The 27,857-nt window shown below is 35.3% G+C and overlaps 3 protein-coding genes across 3 annotated transcripts in view; all 3 read left to right on the forward strand.

The window, feature by feature from the left end:
• The window catches only part of rnf126 (ring finger protein 126), a 28,880-nt gene extending 21,997 nt beyond the window's left edge, over nt 1-6,883 (forward strand). Inside the window, exons 8-9 of the mRNA XM_056445834.1 lie at nt 1,630-1,745; nt 5,496-6,883. Coding sequence (XP_056301809.1) covers nt 1,630-1,745; nt 5,496-5,648 — 269 coding nt within the window. The 3' untranslated portion in view covers nt 5,649-6,883. The remainder of the gene's footprint in view (nt 1-1,629; nt 1,746-5,495) is intronic.
• Nucleotides 6,884-17,877: 10,994 nt separating this feature from the next.
• On the forward strand, nt 17,878-27,124 carry LOC130238764 (uncharacterized; the record flags this gene model as incomplete). Its single annotated transcript, XM_056469871.1, has 2 exons — nt 17,878-18,141; nt 26,702-27,124. Coding segments are annotated over exons 1-2 (687 nt in total), but the record flags the coding sequence as incomplete, so codon positions are not given.
• The window catches only part of LOC130214247 (potassium/sodium hyperpolarization-activated cyclic nucleotide-gated channel 2), a 133,811-nt gene continuing 133,057 nt past the window's right edge, over nt 27,104-27,857 (forward strand). The window contains 1 exon segment of the mRNA XM_056445848.1: nt 27,104-27,639. Within this exon segment, the coding sequence (XP_056301823.1) occupies nt 27,161-27,639 (479 nt within the window). The 5' untranslated portion in view covers nt 27,104-27,160.

The following is a 27,857-nucleotide window of genomic DNA, read 5'->3' on the forward strand; positions in this document are numbered from 1 at the left end:
TGTGTCTGACTCCATCATGAGCTTGGATTGGAGGACTGCATCCATACATCTCTGCAATGACTCAAATCACTGATTAATAAAGTCATCTGGAATGACAAAGAAAGCGTTCTTGCAGGACTCCCAGAGTTCATCAAGATTCTTTGGATTCATCTTCAATGCCTCCTCCTTCATCTTACCCCAGACATGCTCAATAATGTTTATATCTGGTGACTGGGCTGGCCAATCCTGGAGCACCTTGACCTTCTTTGCTTTCAGGAACTTTGACATGGAGGCTTGAGAGAATTTTAAGTTTATTCCCTCCCTAATGTTAAATGAAATTTACCCCCATGAAGCATACCTGTCAACATTGGCATGTGAAAATAAGGGATAATAGCGAATGAATCTCTCATTTAGATTTTTCGTTTGATTACATTAACAGAGTTGTCACTTTAAAAATGCACAGAGTCATAATGAACGCATTCGATTGAATTCCTAACTTTTTATGCTCATTTTAAAACAAAATTGGTTGTGTTTAAAAGAAAACCCACTAAGATCGACATGTTTAGGTGTTATTATTATTATCATGTGTATTTGTTTGTTCAAACACGCACCCAAAACCCTGAGTGTCCACTGTCACTCCGCTTGAAATCTCGTGTACAGAATCTGTTTGGGAAACGGCGTCTATTTATCACTATGGAGCGCGTCTGACAGTTACGCACTGCTACATATACCGCTGCATGTAATAGAAAGGAAGGGAATCCCGCCCTTTTTATATTTATTCAAAAGTGTTTTCATGCCTGAATAAAATAAAAGCGCTGTACAGATTATGGGTTGCGAATGGGGAGCATAGGCTTTTTAATGTTTATTACCACTAGTGTTATCACGATACTGGAATTCTGTACCAATCGATACTGAAGTTTTAAAAACGTCCATTTCCTCAATGGAAATGACTGTGATTGGACATGAAGGTCATCGATTCATTAAATTCACCGGTGTTTACTGAGTGTAACCACAGATACAGGAACACTGGAGCGTTTTAAAGCCGCGATTCATCAGCGGATCGCTCGTATGTCAGCTTATAGATAAACCAGTTGCTCAGCATAACATTAAAACAATCCAGTCGCGAGAAATGGACATTTTTAAAAAATTCAGTATCAACTGGTATTGAGTTCCAGTATCATGACAACACTAATTGCGACCCCTCATAGAAAGTTAAAAAATACAGGACAAATACGGGACAATATATCTTTCAGGATGATAGCAAGATAGAATTATAAAATCCTGGAAAAAACAGAAGGGTTGACAGGTATGCCATATTGAGAAGAAAAAAAAAACGAAATGAAAATAAATATGTAACCCTAACATAAAATCAAGCAAAAAAATACACAATGGCATTAATATACACATTTTGTAAACACTTGGCATATGTAAGATTTATTTTGTTGGATTGATCATTACAATACCAATACTATACAATAAAAAATACAATAATCTACAAAGTTATTATTCTGTATAATAGAATACGGCCATCATATGGAGTTTTAGGTTATTTTCTTAACTAAAAACAATCATGTCCCTTCACTGAAGAAGCAGAAATACATTGTGATGTAATGTAGTGATGATGATGATGTGTTTGTTGATTGCGTTCAGGTGCAGGTCTGGAGTGTCCCGTGTGTAAAGAAGACTACAGCGCAGGAGAAAACGTCAGACAACTTCCTTGCAATCATCTCTTTCATAACGACTGTATAGTTCCCTGGCTCGAGCAGGTGCTGCACTTTTCCACACTTTTACAACCTCTGACATCATTTATTTCACTGTTAATGTTTCCATTTGACATTCATTTCATTAGTTTACTCTGGTTGCGTACGGGAAGGCTGCAGTTTTAAATTGAGTTTCCACTAATGACCGTGAACGTTTAAACGCTGGATGTTTTTTTTATTAAATGAATATGCATGTGTTGCAATTAAAAAGCGCTTTTGCGAAGTAATATTCGAGTGTCTGAGTCAGACAAGAGCATGTTTCTGAAAGCCTGGCTGCTGCCAAACTCAGACACTTCAGATTATTTCATTATAACCTCCTGATAAGGAGAAAACGAATAGAACAAGATGGAAATGAAGAGCTGTAGTTCGTCTCAGAAAGCGATTGGCAGTTAGCATCAACCTGAAGTTCATTTTCAGAGAATTGCATGTTATTATCCAAATGAACACTTCACAACAAGATAATTTTTGGAATTTTCTGACACAGAAAAGCAACCAAAAACAAGCAGCATCTTGTGATGTTAATTGCAGATGCTATACTGTTGTTTGTGCTGCAGTTTCCCACCACAAGGATGTCACTTCCCATTGGCTGATTAATGCTTTTAAAAGCTAATTTATAGATTTAATTCAGTTTTAATTCAGATTTGACTTATTACCGTAATGCAACAAAAATCGAACTCGTTACCGTAATGCAACAAAATCTGACTCATTACCGTAATGCAACAAAATTCTGACTCATTACTGTAATGCAACAAAAATCTGACTCATTACCGTAATGCAACAAAAATCTGACTCATTACCGCAATGCAACAAAAATCTGACCCATTACCGCAATGCAACAAAAATCTGACTCATTACCGTAATGCAACAAAAATCTGACTCATTACCGCAATGCAACAAAAATCTGACTCATTACCGTAATGCAACAAAAATCTGACTCATTACCGTAATGCAACAAAAATCTGACTCATTACCGTAATGCAACAAAAATCTGACTCATTACCGTAACGCAACAAAAATCTGACTCATTACAGTATTGGAACAAAATTCTGACTCATTACAGTAATGGAACAAAATTCTGACTCATTACCGTAATGCAACAATCTGACTCATTACCGCAATGCAACAAAAATCTGACTCATTACCGTAATGCAACAAAAATCTGACTCATTACCGTAATGCAACAAAAATCTGACTCATTACCGTAATGCAACAAAAATCTGACTCATTACCGTAATGCAACAAAAATCTGACTCATTACCGTAATGCAACAAAAATTTGACTCATTACCGTAATGCAACAAAATCTGACTCATTACCGCAATGCAACAAAAATCTGACTCATTACTGTAATGCAACAAAATCTGACTCATTACCTTAATGCAACAAAAATTTGACTCATTTTAACATATTTTTGGTTCATGAGCAAAATTGATTTCGAACTATTAATGTCTAATCACTTTTATTTATTTTATTTAGTTTTAATTCAGATCTGACTCATTACCGTAATGCAACAAATATCTGACTCATTACTATAATGTAACAAAAATCTGACTCATTACCTTAATGCAACAAATATCTGACACATTACTGTAATGCAACAAAAATCTGACTCATTACCGTAATGCAACAAATATCTGACTTATTACCGTAATGCAACAAATATCTGACTCATTACTGTAATGCAACAAATATCTGACACATTACCGTAATGCAACAAATATCTGACACATTACCGTAATGCAACAAATATCGGACTTATTACCGTAATGCAACAAATATCTGACTTATTACCGTAATGCAACAAATATCTGACTCATTACTGTAATGCAACAAATATCTGACTTATTACCGTAATGCAACAAAAATCTGACTCATTACCGTAATGCAACAAATATCTGACTCATTACCGTAATGCAACAAATATCTGACACATTACCGTAATGCAACAAATATCTGACTTATTACCGTAATGCAACAAATATCTGACTCATTACTGTAATGCAACAAATATCTGACTCATTACTGTAATGCAACAAAAATCTGACTCATTACCGTAATGCAACAAATATCTGACTCATTACTGTAATGCAACAAAAATCTGACTTATTACCGTAATGCAACAAATATCTGACTTATTACCGTAATGCAACAGATATCTGACTCTACTGTAATGCAACAAAAATCTGACTCATTACCGTAATTCAACAAAAATCTGACTCATTACCGTAATGCAACCAATATCTGACTCATTACTGTAATGCAACAAAAATCTGACACATTACCGTAATGCAACAAATATCTGACTTATTACCGTAATGCAACAAATATCTGACTCATTACCGTAATGCAACAAATATCTGACACATTACCGTAATGCAACAAATATCTGACTCATGACTGTAATGCAACAAAAATCTGACTCATTACCGTAATTCAACAAAAATCTGACTCATTACCGTAATGCAACCAATATCTGACACATTACCGTAATGCAACAAATATCTGACTCATGACTGTAATGCAACAAAAATCTGACTCATTACCGTAATGCAACAAAAATCTGACTTATTACTGTAATGCAACAAATATCTGACTTATTACCGTAATGCAACAATCTGACTCATTACCGTAATGCAACAAATATCTGACTTATTACCGTAATGCAACAATCTGACTCATTACCGTAATGCAACAAATATCTGACTCATTACCGTAATGCAACAAAAATCTGACTCATTACCGTAATGCAACAAAAATCTGACTCATTACCGCAATGCAACAAATATCTGACACATTACCGTAATGCAACCAATATCTGACTCATTACCGTAATGCAACAAAAATCTGACTCATTACCGTAATGCAACAAATATCTGACTCATTACTGTTATGCAACAAAAATCTGACTCATTACCGTAATGCAACAAATAGCTGACTCATTACCGTAATGCAACAAATATCTGACACATTACTGTTATGCAACAAAAATCTGACTCATTACCGTAATGCAACAAAAATTTGACTCATTTTAACATATTTTTGGTTCATGAGCAAAATTCATTTCGAACTATTAATGTCTAATCACTTTTATTTGAATTACGTTGTGAACAGCTTACGTTTGTAAAGCCTATTAATTTCAATTGTTTAATTTGGACATCCAGACTTTTTCTGTTATTTATAGCAAGTAGAGCTGCAACTGCTTCAATAATGCCTACACTTGACTGAGATTTATATCAGAACTAACTTGCTAGTGCTCACTGAGTGAAGCAACAAACAGCATTGTTGTTAATGAAGCTGTCACATGAGTGCTACTATTCTGCAGAGCAGTAAACTCAAAACATAACATGAAACTCTTCTAAATCCTCAAAGTAAGTGAAGAATAAGCTCTAAGTTAAGTCTTTCTCTTAACCTAAAACATTAACAATCTCAATCTTTTAACAATCTTACAACTAAGATTACTGTTATTGTCAACATTTCCCTACTTTTAATTCAAACCTACGCGAAACATGCTGGGAGCTACGTATCCACTAGCTACAACACCATTCCTTCATGTTGTCCTAACACAAAATGATCATGTTAACCTAATGTTTTACAAATTGAAAAAAAAAAGTATCAGAAGAATTTTTTTAATGGGTAGATTGAACAAGCAGCAGCAATCATTTTTTAATGAACTTCCAGGAATATTTCATAAGACAGACATTTTTCCATTAAACAGTAATAGTCACATGTGTTCTGTGTGTGTGTTTTCTCTCTCCAGCACGACACGTGTCCAGTGTGCAGGAAGAGTTTGAGCGGTCAGAACACAGCCACGGATCCTCCAGGCCTGTCAGGGATGAATTTCTCTCCATCGTCCTCCTCCTCTTCCTCCTCCAGCTCTCCAAGCAATGAGAACGCCACTAATAACTCATAAGAGCTCAGTCCACGTCCAGAACACATCATCATCATCTTCATCATCATCGTTAGCTCAGCTCACAGCGCCCGCACCAGAACCCTGAAAACACGGCGCTGGACTGATGGAGAACTGAGCCAGCACATACTTACACACACACACACACACACACACACACCTGACCAGCTCCGAGAGCATGCCAAACACGCACATATACACACACACACACACTTCTAACACTTCAGACCCCGCCTCCTTTCTTTATTTTAAAGCACTGAACTCCAGAGCCATGGGTTCTCAAGGTTTCAGCTCACACCTGTCCACATCACATGCTTTTAATCAGCAGAAAGGAGGAGGAAAATGCTGAGAGGAAGAGAGAGATGAAGAACAAGAAAAGATGCAGACACACACACACAGCTGAACTGCATTTTTACAAGCAGACTGTGTGTCTCTGGAGAGCGACGTGCTCGTGAAGAACCTTTTTCTTTTTTAGCATTTGGATTTTATTTGACTGATGAAAGTGGCTGATATGTGGACCTGCGTATGGCTGATTTCACAAACCCGACACATTTGAACCCAAAAATCTTAAGATGGTTTTAGCAATTATTTTCATTATGATAATACAACAAAAATCTGACTCATTACCATAATGCCACAAAATCTGATTCATTACTGTAATGCAACAATCTGACTCATTACCGTAATGCAACAAAAATCTGGCTCATTACCGTAATGCAACAAAAATCTGGCTCATTACCGTAATGCAACAAAAATCTGGCTCATTACCGTAATGCAACAAAAATCTGGCTCATTACCGTAATGTACAAAATCTGACTCATTACCGTAATGCAACAAAATCTGACTCATTACCGCAATGCAACAATCTGGCTCATTACCGTAACGCAACAAAATCTGACACATTACCGTAATGCAACAAAAATCTGACTCATTACTGTAATGCAACAAAAATCTGACTCATTACCGTAATGCAACAAAATCTGGCTTATTACCGCAATGCAACAAAATCTGACTCATTACAGTAATGCAAGAATCTGACTCATTACCATAATGCAACAATCTGACTCATTACCGTAATGCAACAATCTGACTCATTATCGTAATTCTACAAAATCTGACTCATAACCGCAATGCAACAAATATCTGACTTATTACCGTAAGGCAACAAAATCTGACTCATTACCGTAATGCAACAAAATCTGACTCATTACCGTAATGCAACAAATCTGACTCATTACCGTAATGCAACAAAAATCTGACTCATTACCGTAATGCAACAAATCTGACTCATTACAGTAATGCAACAAAAATCTGACTCATTACCGTAATGCAACAAAATCTGACTCATTACCGCAATGCAACAAAAATCTGACTCAATACCGTAATGCAACAAATCTGACTCATTACAGTAATGCAAAAAATATCTGACTCATTACCGCAATGCAACAAAATCTGACTCATTACCGTAATGCAACAAAAATCTGACTCATTACAGTAATGCAACAAAATCTGACTCATTACCGTAATGCAACAAAATCTGACTCATTACCGCAATGCAACAAAAATCTGACTCAATACCGTAATGCAACAAATCTGACTCATTACAGTAATGCAAAAAATATCTGACTCATTACCGCAATGCAACAAAATCTGACTCATTACCGTAATGCAACAAAAATCTGACTCATTACCGTAATGCAACAAAAATCTGACTCATTACCGTAATGCAACAAAAATCTGACTCATTACAGTAATGCAACAAATATCTGACTCATTACCGCAATGCAACAAAATCTTACTCATTACCGTACCGCATCAAAAATCAGACTCATTACCGTAATGCAACAAAATCTGACTCATTCCCGTAACGCAACAAAAATCTGACTAAACTAATTTATAGATTGTGGCATGTATTATACTCCATTTAAAGGGATAGTTCACCCAAAAATTAAAAAAGGAGGTCGTTTTGAGATTAAAAATATAAACAAAAGTAATTTACAAAACACTTGCTATCAATAATAACCCTTATTAACCAATATATAGGTAAATAACAAAAGTAAACGTCAAAACAAATTAAATATAACTACATTAAAAAACATATAAAGACATACATATATATATATATAGTTATAAGAAATGTGCTCAAAATAGACACATAAAAATCCCTGTGGCTTCTGATGATACACTGAGCTTTTATTATGTAAAAAAATGAAACATTATTTACAGTATTATCAGCTTTAATCTACAGCAAACAGTTTTAGGTGTGCTCACATAAGCATGAGACAAGAGTCAGGATGCACTTTTTTGCCAAAATAATTCTTACCTGTGATTTTCAAAGATGTGGAAACTGCTATGATGTTGACCACTGCTCTCATGTGCATGCCGAGAACTGTTTGTGCATAATAATATTGTAAATAACGATCAGTTTCTTTCACAGACCAATCATTTTGCTTCATAAGAGCTCAGTGTGTCATCAGGGATTGATTTAAACTTTGGATTTGGATGGAGTTGGACTTGTTTGTTTGTGTTTATTTTTGATCTCAAAATCGGGTGTCCTTTAATTTGCATTATACGAATCACCAACTTCCACAGATTCCGCTCAAATCCTCTTGAATGTTCTAGTGATGAAGAAAAGTCACAGTCTTTGATAGTTTTTGGGTGAACTCTGTCCCTTTAATTTGTCGGACTCATTTTTTGCGAGACTGTTATAGTAATGAAAACCATTGGGATTGAGAATTATTAAATTGAGCATTGCAGTATGGTAATGAGAATGCTTGATTCTTGCGTAAATATGCATATTCATATTTTTGGGTTGAAACTGGACGTGCTTTCGTGATCCACCTAAATAATCATACTCAAGGAAAATGGGAAAGCTCCTATTGTGACAAGCTGACGGATCCAGGAGCATCTGTGACTGAGGAAAGGTTTCTCTCCCAATATTTATTTGCACAGTATTTTTAATTATTTTGGGAACATTATTAGAACACTGAACAAACTGAAGAGTGTGTGTGTGTTTTTTGGGCCACATTTGAAATGTTTTTTGCATTTTTACTTTATATTGAAGCTCATGAGAATTTTTTTCCTCTTCTTCACCCTGTGTTTGGGCTTTTAACCAAACTGCTCACAATCTCTCGCTCGCTCTTTACATTTTTTTAGTTTTTCTCTCTCCTCAGTCGTCTTCTCTCAGTCTGCTGCACATATTCAGTGACTTTCAGTTCAATGCTATTTTTTTAAAACTTATTTTAAGTTAAATGATTTGTTTTTGTAAATCATAATAAAGGAGAAGAATGAGCGAATGAATCACTTCTGATGATGAATGTTCACTGGTTTCTGACAAACACAAACTAACCGCAGAGATTCTGTTTGTTCTGATTGAGTTTTTCCTCTAACAGACTCTCAGCCAACAGCAGCACTGACCTGAGATCAGTCTGAGACACTGATGAAGGTATTGTGTGGGTAAAAACCAACACTCTCTGTAAACCTTTCACTAAAATCATCTATCTATCTATCTATCTATCTATCTATCTATCTATCTATCTATCTATCTATCTATCTATCTATCTATCTATCTATCTATCTATCTATCTATCTATCTATCTATCTATCTATCTATCTATCTATCTATCTATCTATCGTAATAACTATTGTTCTGTCTTTTGGTTCTGTATCTATCTATCTATCTATCTATCTATCTATCTATCTATCTATCTATCTATCTATCTATCTATCTATCTATCTATCTATCTATCTATCTGTCTATCTGTCTATCTGTCTATCTATCTGTCTATCTGTCTATCTATCTATCTATCTATCTATCTATCTATCTATCTATCTATCTGTATCTGTCACTATCTATCTATCTATCTATCTATCTATCTATCTATCTATCTATCTATCTATCTATCTATCTGTCTATCTGTCTATCTGTCTATCACTATATCTGTCTGTCTGTCTCTATCTGTTATATCATTCTCTGTCATTCTATCTATTGTTCTATCATTCTATCCGTCTATTTATCTGTCCGTCTATCATTTTATCTATTGTTCTAGCTATCTATGGTTCTATCTACTTATAGTTCTAAAGTTTTATCTGTCGTTTGCTTCATTTTATCTGTTGTTCATTCATTTGCTTGGTTATTTGTTTGTTCGTTTGTTCATTCAATTTCTCTATCTAGTTGGACAATGAACCTGAATCACTGGCCAATTTAGTGTTGGAGGTTTGATGGCTAAATTTGAGCAGCCTGCGGCCCAGTCTTCACTGATCTTCATTCCACTAGTGAGAGCAGAGTGTGAAGGTTTAATTTGCAGAGTAATAAGATAGTTTTGTTCAGCGCCAATAGCCTAGTGGTATTGTGCACCAACGTGCTCATGTCAACCCGAGTTCAATTCCCGGCTCGATGCCTTTTACCAATCCTCCCACTCTCTCTGCTCCCAATGCTTTCCTGTCTGAAATCTCTATCATAATGAAGGTGAAAAGGGTGGAAAAACCCCTAAAAATTATTATTTAAAAAAATAACACAGTTTTGCTTAAAATATTGCAACATATTAGAGTTTAAACGAGGACAAATTGCTTGTGTGTCTCGCTGGCGCATCTGTGACTAAGACAGCAAGTCTTTGGGATTATCAAGAGCCACAGTATCCAGACTAATGTCAGTAAACCACCAAGAAGAAGAACCAAGTTGTCTGAAAGGGATGTCCAGGTGCTAACACTGATTGTATCCAATAAGCATAAAACCACAGCTGCCTAACTCATTGCAGATTTAAATGTGCACCTCAACTCTCCTATTTCCACTAAATCTGTGGCGCTGGAGCTCCACAGGGTCAATATACATGGCCAACTGCTATAGCCAAACCTTTGGCCACACCTGCCAATGGCAAACGTTGCCTTCAATGGTGCCAGCAGCGAAAATCTTGGGCTGTGGACAATGTGAAACATGTATTGTTCTCTGATGAGTCCACCTTCACTGTCTTTTCCACATCCGGAGTTATGGTGTGGAGAGCCCCAAAGAAGTGTACCACCCAGACTGCTGCATGCCCAGAGTGAAGCATGGGGGAATATTGATGGTTTGGGCTGCAATATCATGGCATTCCCTAGGCCCAATAATTGTGCGAGATAGGCGCGTCAATGGAGGACCATCTGCACCCATGGTTTAGACATTGCATCCTGAAGCTGGTGCCATGTATCAGGATGATAATGCACCAATACACAGCAAGACTGGTGACAGAGTAGTTTGATGAACACGAAAGTAAAGTTGAACATCTCCTATGGCCTGCACAGTCACCAGACCTAAATATTATTGAGCCACGTTGCGGTGTTTCGGAGGAGCGATTTGAAGGAAATGTCTTCTTCCATGAAGAATGGAGGAATAGCTCCGAATCCCTCGGGCCTCTGTGCAGAACTTGAATCTGTCATTCCCAAGTCCAATGGACCTATTGGTTGCTAAAGGAGGCCCTACACCAGGCATGGGCAAACTCGATCCTCGAGGGCCGGTGTCCCTGCAGAGTTTTGCTCCAACACTAATCAAACACACCTGAACACCCTAATTAATGTCTTCAAGATCACTAGAAAGCTACAAGCAGGTGTGTTTGATTAGGGTTGGTGCAAAACTATGCAGGGACACCGGCCCTCCAGGATCGAGTTTGCCCATCACTGACCTACGCCATACTATAGAATTACTTTGCTCTAAAGCCAGGCGTTTCAGTTTCATTGTCATGTCTATCTGTTTGTCTGTCTGTCTATCTATCTATCTATCTATCTATCTATCTATCTATCTATCTATCTATCTATCTATCTATCTATCTATCTATCTATCTATCTATCTATCTATCTATCTATCTATCTATCTATCTATCTATCTATCTATCGTATCTATCGTTCTATCTATCTATCTATCTATCTATCGTTCTATCTATCGTTCTATCTATCGTTCTATCGTTCTATCTATCGTTCTATCGTTCTATCTATCGTTCTAACTATCTATCTATAATTCTATTAATCATTTTTCTATCTGTTTATTCTATATTTGTATGGTATTTTATTTCTTTTGTTCTTTGTCATTCTCTTCCCTATATTCTATCACTATTTTTCTATCTAGCACTCTTTATTTCTTTTTCTATTCTAATCATCTTATTTTATCTCTATTGTTGTTTTGTTCAGCTTTTATTTATCTACCTACCTTTATTTCTTTCATTATTTTTAATCACTGAATGGTTCCATGGCAGATATCGAAGCTGTCAGGATAATCTGTGCTGAGACGTGCTGATCAAACTGCTCAAGCAACAAACTGGATCAGCAAAAACCCGTACAGATTATTGTCTGTAAAAGTGTCAGGCGTTCAGTTAAGTTGTTTTGACAGCTCAGCAAATGCTCTTTTTGGATGATGGGAAATCTTGTTTCTACAGTGTTTCCTTTTTTTGTGTCATATGTGTTTGTATCCGATAAGCAGGTACTCCATAGCAGTTGAAAACTCTGATTTGGTCAAAGTCAAAGTTGGCTTTATTGTTAATTCTGCCATATTGACATACAGCTGAAGTCAAATTTATTAGCCATCCAGTGAATTTTTTTCTTTCTTTATCAAATATTTCCCAAATGATGTTTAACAGAGCAAAGATTTTTTTACAGTATTTCCGATAATATTTTTTCTTCTGGAGAAAGTTTTATTTGTTTTATTTCATCTGGAATAAAAGCAGTTTTAATTTTTTAAAACCATTCTAAGGTCAATATTATTAGCCCCCTTAAGCAATATTTTTTTCGATTTTCAACAGAACAAACCACTGTAATACAATGACTTGCCTAATTACCCTAGTAAGCCTTTAAATATCACTTTAAGCTGAATACTAGTATCTTGAAAAATACCTAGTCAAATATTATGTACTGTCATCATGGCAAAGATAAAAGAAACCAGTTATAAGAGATGAAATCTTTAATAAAAAATCTGTTAAATAGAAGTGCAAAAATATACAGGTGGGCTAATAATTCACATACAGACTTCAACTGTATGTCATGTACAGACATACAGAGAATTAAAATGCCATCATTTGTAGACCCTGTGTGTACGCAAATAACAAATACAATACAAGAGGAATGTAAGCATACTATAAATTCTAGTAATTTGAGTACAAATTGAGAGACAAACAAATACAAGATACAGTGGAGCCCTCTTACTGATTTCTTATTTTCTTTGCTTGTTTGTCATGCAGTGTTTCAGATCATCAAACAAATGTAAATATTTATCAAAGATAACACAAGTAAACACATCATGCAGTTTTTAATTTAAGGTTTTGATTAATAAGGGAAAACTAAATCCAAAACAACATAGACCTGTGTGAAAACAATGACAATGATCCAAAGCACACCAGCAAATCTACTTCTGAGTGGCTTCAGAAAACAAAAAATTAGAAATTTGGAGTGCCCTAGTCAAAGTCCTGACCTGAATCTAATTGAGATGATCTTAAAAAAGCGGTTGTTGCTAAAAAACCCTCCAATGCTGCTAAATTACAACAAATCTACAAAAATTTGTGAACCAAAATTCCTCAACAGCGCTGTAACAGACTATTTGCAAGTTACTGAAAATGCTAGATTGATGAAGGAAAACAAAATCAGGAATTTGGAGTGGCCTAGTCAAAGTCCTGACCTGAACCTAATTGAGATGTTATGGCATGACCTTAAAAAAGGTGGTTGATGTTCGAAAAGCATCCAATGTGGCTGAATTACAATTCTCAAAAAAATTTGCCAGCCAAAATTCCTCCACAGCACTGTAACAGACTCATTGGAAGTTATCGAAAATGCTAGAGTGGCTAGATGGCTGCAGGAAAACAAAATCAGGAATTTGGAGTGGCCTAGTCTAAGTCCTGACCAGAAACCAATTGAAATGCTGTGGCATGATCTTAAAAAGGCGGTTAATGCTTGAAAACCCTACAATGTGGCTGAATTACAACAATTCTGAAAAAATTTGTGGGCCGAAATTCCTCCACGCTCTGACAGATTCATTGCAAGTTATCAAAAACGCTAGGTCGATGAAGGAAAACAAAATCAGGAATTAGCAGTGGCCTAGTCAAAGTCCTGACCTGAATCTAATTGAGATGCCAGGGCATGACCTTAAAAAAGTTGGTTCATCCCCGAAAACTTCCCGATGTGGCTGAACTACAACAATTCAGCAAAAATGAGTGGGTCAAAATTCCTCCACAGTGCTCTAACAGACTCGATAACAGACTCGATTGCAAATGATCAAAAATGCTAGATGGCTGAGGGAAAACAAAATCAGGAATTTGGAATGGCCTAGTCAAAGTCCTGACCTGAATCTAATTCAGATGCTGTGGCATGACTTTAAAAAGGTGGTTAATGCTCGAAAACCTTACAGTGTGGCTGAACTGCAACAATTCTGCAAAATGGAGTGGGCCAAAATTCCTCCACAGCGCTGTAACAGATTCATTGCAAGTTATCGAAAATGCTAGATTGCTAAAGAAAAACAAAATCAGGAATTTGGAGTGGCCTAGTCAAAGTCCTGACCTGAACCCAATTGAGGTGCTGTGGCATGATCTTAAAAAGGCGGTTAATGCTTGAAAACCCTCCAATGAGGCTGAATTACAAGAATTCTACAAAAATGAGTGGGCCAACTCATTTCAAGTTATTGAAAATGTTAGACTGTAAATTAAAGCGAGATGTCCCAGCCAGTTATTAGGTTTAGGGGCAAACACTTTTTCACACAGGACTATATAGTTTTGTATTTTGTTTTGCCCTAATAATAAAAACCTTAATTAAAATTTTTACTTGTGTTGACTGATATTTAAGTTAGTTTGATGATCTGAAACAGTAGTGTGAAGATCATACAATAAAAAAAAGAACATAGCAGAGTGCATGTAAGTTATTGTTATGATTGTTAAAGTGACAGAGCTATTTTTACAGTACAACCTGGTCTGTTTTCTCATTTTAATGTTCTGTTACTTCCAGATTTAATGCATTTGCTTCAGTGCTGCTGTGTGGTTTCAGACACACTAACTCCCTCTTTTTGCTTGCAGTGTGTATTTAGTACCTTTATTTTTATGCGATCACCTAAAGCAGACTCTATGTTTAGAGACTTATGGGCTATTTTCACTTCAGCTGGTTGATTTCCTCCCTCACCGCTGCTACACCTCACTCTTAAAGATTCCACAACTTTTTTTTTTCATTGTGATGCAATAGAAGAACACGTTTTAGCTCCCTGAGAAACCTTTCAGTGGACGGTTTATTTATAGAGATCTTTTTTCCTCTCAATGTGAAGAATAGTTTAACAACCAGGAGTCTTTATCCAGTGTAAAGAATGTTTTGTACTTTGGAAAGATTGCATGAATGATGGAGGTTAGATTGATGCCAGAAAAAAACAACAACTGGTGAACAAAATGAAACATGCGCAGTAGCTTCAGAATAGTTCAGATTTAGGCCCCTAATTTTTTGTTTTGCAATATCTGGGAAATATGCACTTAATTTGATGCAATAAAGAATATTTTCAGGTCATGAAAAAAGCATCTTCAAAGGAAGAAAGCACAATAGTATTATAAAGCTCTTAATAAATTGTTACATCCAATCATTTTAATATTATTTAAACTTATTAACATTTTTTTAAATAATAAGATAAAATTTGTAATTTTTCTAAGATAAAAGAAAACAGCCCAGGTAAAAAAAATCCATAAATTCTTTATTCAGATGTTTTTTTTGTTTGTTTTTTTTAGGCAGTATTTATGATTTTGAAATTGGATTTTACTTCTCTTTTTTAATGTTATTTGCTTATTTTATATTTGTTTACTTTGTCATTTTTACTGTTTTTGCAGTTTTGGTGTATATATGAGCAATATCACACGAGTAGCAGTGCGATATGGCTGTATATCAGCACTGGTGGGAGGCGTGCATTGGCTTGAGGCTGCAGGCTGAGTGCCTTAGTGCCCCACAAGTGATGATATACAGCCAAATCGCACTGCTACTCGTGTGATATTGCGTTTATATAACAGTTCAACGGCACAATCGTGTATATAAAAAAGAAAATCAAACATGGAGAGTCTTAAAAATGCTTTTGTATGAGGAACTACTTTCTTCCGCCATTCATTCCCATCTGCAGCTGACATCAGAACAGCCCAAACTGTTGCTAATTCACCAACGTTACTTTAGAGCTAGTATTTGAATGATTCTCTTGTGCAGTGGTCAGGAACCTTTTTTCAGCAAAGAGCCATTTCAGATTTTTTTTTATCAAATGCATTTTTTAAAGAGCCATATGAAATAATAAATAAATAAACCTTTATTTATTTATAAACAAAACCTTTATTTGTGTCCATGCACAACTCAAAATTAAACAAATATGATGCATTAGAATGTATAAAGAAAGGACAATTTACAGGTTTTTTTTTCTTTTTACCTTCGCAACTCATCAACGTTTGACTTTTCGTGCGTGAGGTTACCATAGAAATGTACCATAGAAATGTAAGAAATATAACTTGCCCTTTGTTCTCGCGATTCAAGTTAAACCACAGGTGGTTGGTTGAAACTTCCTTTTATTGTAAACAGAGTTCTTATTCATTTTTCTGTAGAAAAAACAATATAAAGGGAATTGTAATTGTATTTTCAATAAGAAACTGATTTCTAGTAACAGTTATTAAACCACACTGAACTGAGCTAAACTGAACTGAACTTGAACACTACAAACTGAACTACACTGTTCCTATTTACTGTGACCTTTTATGTGAAGCTGCTTTGACACAATCTACATTGTATAAGCGCTATACAAATAAAGGTGAATTGAATTGAATTGAATTATATTTTTTAAAAATTTGAAATACTATTGAAGAGAGACAGCTACATAGAGCCACATATAGAGAGCCACATATTTTTGGTCAAAGAGTCACATGTGGCTCTCGAGCCATAGGTTCCCTACCCCTGCTCTAGCGTAATGTCTAAAGTGATGACAAAACAGGTGATTTTGCTCACGTTTTAAGATTATTCGGCTGAACAGCATGAAATTACATCAGTCTACAGAGATTTCCCAGTATATCTATGTTGCAATCGGGAGATCACAGTAATTAAACCTGAAAAAGCCAAAGCAAAGCAAACACTACCAGATTACTATGGTATAAATACAGCACTTCAACATACAAAAGAGAGAGATCGACTTAGAATGTCACTTACCTGCTCTATAATGATTTGATCAGCTGTAATTTGACATTTTTCGCTGAGTTTTTCCTCCCCTAAGGATCTGTCACCATCTTGTGGCGGAACGTCAACCGTCTTTGCTCTGCTCAGTATGGCAGGCTGGCCGCCAATGCACTGAATCTCCGAAATTATGAATATTTAAAATAGGCACTATCCTTATAAATAAGAAGAACATTATGTTGTCCAACAGCTGCAATATTTGTCAAACTGCAGTCCTCTGCTTGCCACTCGTGTGGGCAGAGTATCACAAGGGAGAAGAGGCTGTACAGGTGCTGATATTCCTTTAATATCTCATAGACAGAACTGTTGTGTGTGTGTGTGTGTGTGTATGTATGCATGTATGTATGTATGTGTATATATATATGTATATATGTATATGTATGTATATATGTATATGTATGTATATATGTATATGTGTGTGTGTATATATACATACGTGTGTGTATATACAGTATATGTGTATGTGTGTGTATATATATATATATATATATATATATATATATATATATACATACATGTTTATATATATATATATATATATATATATATATATATATATATATACACACATATATACATATATATATATATATATATATATATATATATATATATATATATATATCTATATATATATATATATATATATATATATATATATATATATATATATATATATATGTGTGTGTGTATATATATATATATATATATATATATATATATATATATACACGTATTTATATAAATTTCACTATTGTTATTTTAAATTGTATTTTGTTTTCTTATATTCTGTTTTAGCTTGGCTTTCTGTCATTTTTTATGAGTTTAACTTAAGAAAAGACAAAAATTGCCTTTCAAATCTTCTTTCAAGGTTCATTTCGAAACGGAAAACATCTGGAACTGTCAGGGAAACCTGTTTGAAAACAGTCATGCTTTTTCACAAATGCAATGAAATGATCATTACATCTCCTTAAATGCAGTGAACAGCACAGGTTGAATCAGTGAATCTTCAGATCAATCCTCTCAGATCTTTCTTGGAACTTTGCCTTTTATGCAAATGAAGCCCAAGGCATCATCCTTTAAATGTGTCATACCAGGAAGTGAGTGCCGGCGTTCAGATCTGCAGACACACAGCAGAGGGATTGATGCTCTGCTTCAGCTCTGCCCCAGTGTGAAGCAGACGCTGGTTTGGGATCATGGTGACCCCGCTGACCTCCAGAGGTCAAACGCTGCACATCTGAAGGGTTTTGTGGCTCATCCTCCGTCTGCTGGACTCTACAACCTTTCAATGTCATTGGTCCAGGCTGCTGCTGTCCTCAAGGTCTGTTCAAATCTCTGCGCTTCAGGGAGAACCAGGTAAGATCTGCAATCATTTTACTGTCTGTTTACCATATACAGCTATGGTCATAATTATTAGCCCCCCTTGTTTTTTCTTTGTCAAATATGTTTATTGATGTTTAACAGGGCAAGGACTTTTTCACAGTATTCTCTATAATATTTTTTCTTCTGTGGAAAGTCTTATTTGTTTTAGTTTGGCTAAAAATAAAGCAGTTTTAATTTTTTTTAAACCATTTAAAGGTCAATATTATTAACCCTCTTAAGCTATATACTTCTTTATTTTTAGATTTTCCACAAAACAAACCACTGTTATACAATGTCTTGACTAATTACCCGAATTTTAACCTACTTAAGCTGTTATACTGATATCATGGCAAGGATAAAAGAAATCAGTTATTAGAAATGAGTTATTAAAACTATTATGTTTAGAAATGTGATGAAAATATATATTTTTTTCTCCGTTAAACAGAAATTGGGACGAAAATATAAGGGGGGCTAATAATTCTGACTTTAGCTGTATAATCAGTCTGTTTACCTGCTCGGACAGATTCAGTCCTGATAACTTGCTTCTTAGGAGACTCTTTCTGACGGTAAATGAGCTGTGTGTGCGTTTCAGAATATTCTCTCAATAATTATCATTCCAAAGCAGCTTCACAATAGGAGAATGTTACTACATTACATTACAGTCAAACTCAGTAAAGGAGTTGAGTATAGGATGGACAGTATATGAAGAGTTCAGATGCAAAAACCTTTAAGTGCCATCTAAAATGTTCTTCTGAAATTAGCATTTTTTCTCAGGCTCCGAGGTATTGATTCAGTAGTTTCACTTTTATGGTAAATAATAGGCTATTTTCATCCCTTTTAACATGAAATAACTTATCCTAAACATATAAGGCTAAGAAAAATGCTCATTGTAGTAGAAAATTTCAGATGGCACTTATGTGCTTGCATCTAAACTCTTCACATGGTTAACCTGCAGTTATACAGTGTATAAACTGTTTATTAAACTGACATTGTAAATGTCTGGTTGATTATAGACCCGGTAGAAAACATATTTAACTTTAAATACATTTTTGGTAAATTTTATAAATTTATGTTTTATATATTTGTCTAAGTAAATTTTTTAATGTAATACGAATTTGTTTTTATCATGTAATATTTTAATGTGTATCCATTTGGCCACGAAATAGCCATAAGTTGCTGATGTGGCAATAAATATGTAATAAATAAATAAATATAGACCCGGCAGCAACCATTTTGCAACCAATTTACTGTAAATCAAAGTTACACAAAAATACTGTATTAATATTTACAGTACCATTTATCTTGCTGTACGTGCTTTTACAGTATTGTAAATCTTTATGTATATACAGTATTTATACCTGTAAAATATTTTCATACCAATAAAAAAATTGTAATTCATCACTCACTTTGTCTGTTTACCGTCAAACAGTCCAAATGGTAAATTACTGTATTTCCTATGTTTGACACTCATTAAAAAAACTGATTACAGTCAAAAATCAGAAAGGGTAAAAGAGTTGAGTATATAGGCTATATATATATATATATATATATATATATATATATATATATATATATATATATATATATATATATATATATATATATATATATATATATATATATATATATATATATATATATATATATATACATGTTTAACCTGCAGCTATACAGTGTATAAAGTGTACTTTTTATTTAACCAGCATTGTTAAGGCCTTGTTGATCATTTGTGCACACTGTAGATTTCACAGTAACCTACCGGCAGCATTTTGCCTGCAATTTACTCTACATCAAGCTTACAGCAAAAATACTGTACTTATATTTACAGTATCATTTATCTTGCTATACGTGATTTTACAGTATACACTTACTGTGAAATCAGTGAATTTGTAATTCATTTTCACTTGTCTGTTTACTGTAAAGCAGTCCAAATTGCAAGTTACTGTATTTCTAATGATTATGGCCTAGCTTTAATAATTATTCAATTTTTAACTATATTTCAGTTTACAGCATATGAAAAATACAGTTTTTTTTTACAGGACTAGGAAGATAATTCCCACAAATACAACTTTAAAATACAGTAACATGTTGCATAGAGTGAAATGCGATTCATATTACAGTAAAATACGGTGTCATTTACAAAAATGGTCGAAAGTGTGCAGCTGCCAGTTTTTTACCGTAAATTTGACAGTTCTCTTAAGTATACTGTGAACTGAAAAACGTTTTTACCGTATTTTTTACAGTAGATTTCTGGCAACCACTGCTGCCAGTTTTTTTACTGTAAATTTTACAGTTCTCTTAAGTATACCGTATATTGAAAAACGTTTTTACCGTATTTTTACTGTAGATTTCTGGCAACCACAGCTGCCAGTTTTTTTACCGTAAATTTGACAGTTTCTCTTAAGTATACCTGTATATTGAAAAACGTTTTTACCGTATTTTTTACAGTAGATTTCTGGCAACCACTGCTGCCAGTTTTTTTACTGTAAATTTTACAGTTCTCTTAAGTATACCGTATATTGAAAAACGTTTTTATCGTATTTTTTACGGTAGATTTCTGGCAACCACAGCTGCCAGTTTTTTACCGTAAATTTGACAGTTTTTTTTAAGTATACCGTATATTGAAAAACGTTTTTACCGTATTTTTTACGGTAGATTTCTGGCAACCACAGCTGCCAGTTTTTTTACTGTAAATTTTACAGTTCTCTTAAGTATACCGTATATTGAAAAACGTTTTTACCGTATTTTTTTACGGTAGATTTCTGGCAACCACAGCTGCCAGTTTTTTACCGTAAATTTTACAGTTCTCTTAAGTATACCGTATATGGAAAAACGTTTTTACCGTATTTTTAACTGTAGATTTCTTTCATCCCAACTTGCAGTTTTTCCCCGTAATTTTTTTTACGGTTATCATTACCGTAAACTGAAAAACATTCCACCGTATTTTTTACAGTAAATTTCTGGCAACCAGAAATTTCTGCCAGTTTTTTACCGTAAATTTTACGGGATTTTTTTTACAGTGTAGGTTAAAACACATCAAACGCTCAAAATTAGCTTAGAGTGGTGTAACAAAAGGTTTATGTAAAATACGGCAACACTTCAGTTTAAGTAGCAGTTCACACTATTAACTACTGTCTTATCACCTGCTTATTGGCTGTTTATTAGTACTTAAAAAGTTTGATCTTATTCTACATCCCTAATCCTACCCAATACCTAAACACAATAATTAATATGCCTATATTAATTATTGAGTCTTAGTTAATTGTGTATTAATAGGAGGAAATGTACCTTAAAATATTATAAAATAATTTAATGGAACAAAATGTAGTTCAGTTTGTGTTGCTGTACTGAATATCATGTTATATTTTGACTTTAAACCAATTGATAAAATATGAATTGAAGGAGAGCAGAGAACATACATTGGGGTCTGAATAAATGAAAATGCATGACAATTAAACCTGGGAATTTTAGACTGTGCTGAGTTTCTAGGACACCGAATCAGAGTAGGATTGAAGTGAATGTTGTGAATATATCTTCTATGAGGGAAGAGGACATGCAGTGCACTGTCTGGGAAAAGGTACAAAAGCTGTCACTGAGGAAGTTTCTTTTTAAAAGGTTAATTTTTGCACTTTTGACGCTAATATATAACTTCAAGTCACAAAAATCTTACAATGTCTTATAAATGACTTCTAGTTGATCATTTTGTGTCAGAAGTGGTTTATATGAAAGGCAAAGGCCTCTAGATTATGCTTATTTTAATAAAATATGATCATGTCTTGATTTATAATGATTTATTTAGGACAGTAAGGTCTGACTTTGCTATTACAAAAGTCTCGTCACTTAACAGAAATAATGTCCAGTATAGAATATAAAGTCATGCTGCAGTGGAGACAGAATGAATATTGTGTCTGACTCCATCATGAGCTTGGAGGACTGCATCCATACATCTCTGCAATGACTCAAATCACTGATTAATAAAGTCATCTGGAATGGCAAAGAAAGCGTTCTTGCAGGACTCTGAGTTCATCAAGAGTCTTTGGATTCATCTTGAATGCCTCCTCCTCCATCTGACCCCAGACATGCTCAATCATGTTCATGTCTTGTGACTGGGCTGGCCAATTCTGGAGCAACTTGAACTTCTTTGCTTTCAGGAGCTTTGCTGTGGAGGCTGAAGTATGAGGAGCGCTATCCTGCTGAAGAATTTGCCCTCTCCTGTGGTTTGTAATGTAATGGGCAGCACAAATGTCTTGATACTTCAGGCTGTTGATGTTGCCATCCACTCTACAGATCAACCAGAAGTCAAGTTATTATTTGCTGCTTCTACAACTGGGATCAATGACAAAACTTATGTTAGGTAGTGTACATGCTTTATTGAAAAAGTATTATACACAGACATCACCATTTTGGAAAGGACCCTATATAACTGCATTTTAACTCTGGTTATGTACTGTCCACCCTACACATAACACATTTAAGTGAAAAGGGCTCTTCAAATAAACTTGAATTAAATTGCTTTAAATTTAAGTTACAATATATACATTTAAAGTTCAATATGGCCGCTTTAAGTGCTGATGCCTAACTTTTAAATACCAATATTGAACTTTTGGGTGCTAATATATAACAATAAAGTACCAATATGCACCCTTTAGGTACTAATATATACCCTTTAAATCAAAAGTGTACTTTAGAAAGGCTCATTTCCCAGTGACACCTTTTGTACTTTTATTTTTGAGACTTTGAAATATGCAGTAAGTACAGTAGATGTACAATGGTCATCAAAATGATGCAGTATTTACTGTAATATGTACTGTATTTTACTGTAGGACAGTTGTGCGGTAGTTACTGTATTTTAAAGTTGCATTATGAAAATGACTGTATATTTTACAGTAAAGTTATACAATGCTGTGAATACATATACTGCAAGATAAATGGTGCTGTAAATGTAAATACATGACTTTTTACTGCAGATTTAGCAGGAAATTGTTAAAAGTGTATTTTTTTTTAACTAAGCATTGCTTATTAAAGAAAAATTAATAAAAAAATTGTTTGAATTGGCTATTTCAGTACCCATATAATGAGTAAAATAGCTATGAAGTCATTATTATGCTTTATAAACTACAGAATAAAGCCTTCATTAAAAAAAAAACCCACCTGGGTTTAAATTTGGGTCAGATATGGACAAAATCCAGTGTTGTTTTAGAGGGTATAATGGGGTCATTTGAAATTGGCCATTTCTACTAAACCTGGAAGTTGTTGTAAAGAGGATTCATATTATTATTATTATTATTATTATTATTATTATTATTATTATTATTATTATTATTATTATTATTATTATTATTTTATAGTTTTCTTCTTCTTCTTCTTCTTTTTCTTCTTCTTCTTATCATTATTATTATATTCTTATTATATTCTTATTACTGTTTTAGTTGTTGTAAATTATTTTTAACACTTACCATTGGGTATTTAAGATTTCTTTTGCTTGTTGTTGTTGACCTGGACTTTTCTACTACCACTACTACTATAAACAGAAATACAATCATCATTATGCTTCAGCCTTCACCCTAAAAATGCCTGGTTGTTGTAACACAATGTTGGGTCAGATATAGACAAACCCAACCGCTGTGTTAAAAAGTGTAATTTATAGGGTTATTTTCATAAGTAAATGTAGGTTATAAATGAATAAAAAAAGATTCATTGGATTCACTCAATTTTCTAAGGTAAGATGTTGCAAATAAGTTATATGAGCTGGATTTAAACAAACATATTAAATGTAATAATATTTAACTTAATTTATTTTATTTAACTTCAGCCCATATAAACTATTTGCAACCACTTACCTTAAAAAAAATGAGTAAATCCAATAAATTTTTTCAGTGTGTAATGTCTTGTGTTCTCCAGCAGGAGACGCCGAAATGCAGCCAGCGCTCACTCACTCTGACTGACTGTCATTGAGCGCATCCTCTAGAGAGTCATGACATCATAACGCCATGACGACATCTGCATGTTTAGACAAAAAAAAAACAAAAGCCAGAAGTGCCAGATTGTTTATGCGACAATAGTAGCTGCAAATATTCCAGCCATCTGTTTAAGCCCGTGACCTTAGTCATAAATAGGTTTGCAGACAGACTTGATTGATTACATTTTAAGCGGGTGCGACTGTGAAGACGACCAATTAATGAAACGAAACGCGAATTTTAGTGTCTCTCATTAGCTCTTAAACGCTTAAAAATGGGAAGTTTTGTTTCAAGTGACATCACAGAGTATCAGATTTTCATTTTTGGATCCTCAATGAAGCTTGCAGTGAGCTGTTTTTACTTAAAATAACCCTTTTTGTCATTGTGTGAAGCACGTGCATCAAATAGACCATTTCAATGTGGACATATCACTGGCCCATGAACATTACCTGCTTGTTATCAAACTTCATAACTGTAACAAGAGGCGATTCGATCATAACTTCTTGTTAAAACAGCTATCATATTATTATTCATCAATATGTGGCTCTCTTTGGATTCTCCGAAGCTATATAGGAACTAAAAATGTAGAGCAGGAAATACATAGGGACCATTGTTTTTGTTTACATCCCTCAAAATGGTCTATACCCATATGTGAAGCCTATATGTGTGTTTGTGTGCAGGGGGCGGGCTTAGTGATTGGGGGCCCCCCTATATAGAAACTCAAAACACCCTTTCTCTACAGATTTCTTTTCTCTAGATTAGTATTTTTGTAAATAAACTGCATGTTCTGTGGCTCAGTGGTTAGCACTGTGGCCTCACAGCAAGAAGGTCACTGATTCGAGTCCCGGCTAGGCCAGTTGGCATTTCTGTGTTGAGTTTGCATGTTCTCCCCGTGTTGGTGTGGGTTTCCTCTGGGTGCTCCGGTTTCCACCACAGTCCAAACATATACACTATAGGTGAATTGAATGAACTAAATTGGCCGTAGTGTATGAGTGTGTGAATGTGAGTGTGTATAGGTGTTTCCCAGTACTGGAAGGGCATCTGCTGCGTAAAATATATGCTGGAATAGTTGGCGCTGTGGTGACCCTCAATGAATAAAGGGACTAAGCTGAATGAGTCGCCGTGGTGTACTGTATGTGTGAAAGAGTGTTTCGTCAATACATTTAGTAGTAAAGTCTCTTTCTAACAAGCATTTCAAAAGGTCATGACCTTGAGGCCTGAATGAAATGGCTTGAAATTTGTTTGATTGACAAAATGTGAACTTAGTTATTCAATAATTGAATAAAAATACTGTTTTTTTTTAATAGTAAATTTTTAGTGACCATGGTATTTTGGCGCATTGACTTCCATTTAACCACAGTTTTACTACAAATACAATGGTAAAACTGTGGTTGGTGTTAAAAAACCATGGTTAACTTGGAGTTACCAGAGTCAACCATGGTAATAAATTACAATTGGATTTTACAAATGTGAGCATGGTTTAATTGTTTGTTTGTTTTATTTGTTGTAAAATGGTTATATTGAAGAGAATACACCAATTTCTTACAAATGGACTATAATTTAATTTATGTAAGGGAAGATACTGTTAAATCACAACATTGTTTTTGCAAATTTAAACATGGTTTAATCATTTGCTCGTTTTATTTGTAGTAAAACTGTGGATATGGAGGACAGACCACCATGGTTACTACAATATCATTTTATATAAGGGAGCAAACAGTTAAATGGTAACAAACTGACTATGATTTTGCAAATCTAAGCATAGTTTTAACTTTTTTGTAGTAAAAACTGGTTATATGGAAATCAATGCGTCAAAATACCATGTTTACTTCAATTTTACTATGATTTAATTTATGTATGTGAACAACTATTAAATCATAACATTGTTTTTGCAGATTTAAGCATGGTTTTCTCATTTGTTTGTTTTGTTTGTAGTAAAACTGTGGTTATATGGAAGACAATAAGCCAAAAATACTGTCGCTACTTCAATTTTACTGTAATTTAATTCATGTAAGAGAACAAAAACTTATATAGTAACAAATTAAACTATGGTTTTTGCAAATATTAGCATAGTTTTACCATTTATTTGTAGTAAAACGGAAGACAATACACTAAAATACCATAGCTACTACAACTTGACTATAATTGAATTTATATAGGGGAACAAAATATTAAATCATAACATTGTTTTTGCAGATTTAAGCAAAACTAAAAGTAAAACTGGGGTTATATGGAGGACAATCCACCAAAATACCATGGCTTCTGCCATTTAACTATCATTTAATTTATGTAAGAGAACAAAAAGTTACATCATAACATTGTTTTTGCAGATTTAACCATGTTTTTATCATTTGTTTGTAAGTGGCTCTATGAAGGACAATACACCAACATTTTACAATTTTACTATAATTTAGTTCATGTAAGAGAACAAACAGTTAATAATGACAGTTTCATTTTTGTTGGCAAAGAAATCACGTATAGGTCTCTCTCCCTCTCTTTCTCTCTCCATCTCTCTCTCACCCTTCATCCCCGGTGATTGGTTTCCCGCAAAGATAATTACAGGCCAAATCTGATCCGCTGAATGACATGGACCGGAATGAGCTCTCGCCCGGTTCGGATGTGGCGGCTATGACGAAGAAAGCGGCCCACAAGAGCGCGCCCGGGCTCCGCTGCACCGGCAACAGCAGCACCGCCAAGAGTTGCCTGGACTCCAGCTCAGATGCGAACCCGAAACCCAATCACGTCGCCATGGAGGAGACTGACGACCTGGAGGAGGAATCCAAGTTTCAGCATCCGCGTCTGAGGAGGACAGGAGGCGGGATTCAGATAAAGAGCTGCGCATCGGGAGGAGGAGGAGGCGCAAATAGGAGCTGCACATCCACGGATGCGCGCCCGGGTGATGCTGCTGCCGTTATAGGCGGCGGAGGAGGAAGCAAAGCGCCTACCGTAGTGGCCACCGTGACGGTAGAGGCTTATAATGCGTCCGAAGTCGACGGTAATCCGTCAGCAGCGCTTTCCAGCATGAAATGCAACAAGAACGGGGAGTGCAGGCGGGACTCCGGCACCGGGAGCCTCCGGTCCATCATGTCCAAACCGGACGCGGGCAAGCGGGCTGCGTGCAATTCAACGACCAGCATGGATGGCACCATCACGCCGGGGCAGGACGGGTCAAACCCCGGTGCGCTCCCGGAGAAAAAGGACTCCAAGGTGTCCTTTTCCAACGCGCCCAGCAGGAAAGCCTCGTCCTCCATTCACGGCGGACAGCAGCAGCAGCCCCGGAACTCGGTGACCTTCCTCAAATCCGAGGACGGAGCCCCGGAGGACACCGAGACCCGGGGCAGCCAGGCAAGCTTCATGCAGCGGCAGTTCAGCAGCATGCTGCAGCCCGGGGTCAATAAATTCTCGCTGCGCATGTACGGGAGCCAGAAGGCGGTGGAGAAGGAGCAGGAGCGCGTCAAGTCGGCCGGCAACTGGATCATTCACCCTTACAGCGACTTCAGGTAGGAAACTTTCTTTGGACATGTCTGAAAAACCTTTGAATTTGGTACAATGGGAAAATGATTTATTGGATTTACTCATTTTTTTCATTGCAAGCAATATGTGCTGAATATAAACAACTGAATTTAGTAATGTTCGACTTGATTTGTTTGTTTAAATTCAGCCCATTTAAATGGTTTGCATGCACTTACCTTAAAAAATGTAGTAAATCCAATGAACC

This window comes from Danio aesculapii, chromosome 2 (assembly GCF_903798145.1).
Source record: "Danio aesculapii chromosome 2, fDanAes4.1, whole genome shotgun sequence".
Classification (NCBI taxonomy): Eukaryota; Metazoa; Chordata; class Actinopteri; order Cypriniformes; family Danionidae; genus Danio; species Danio aesculapii.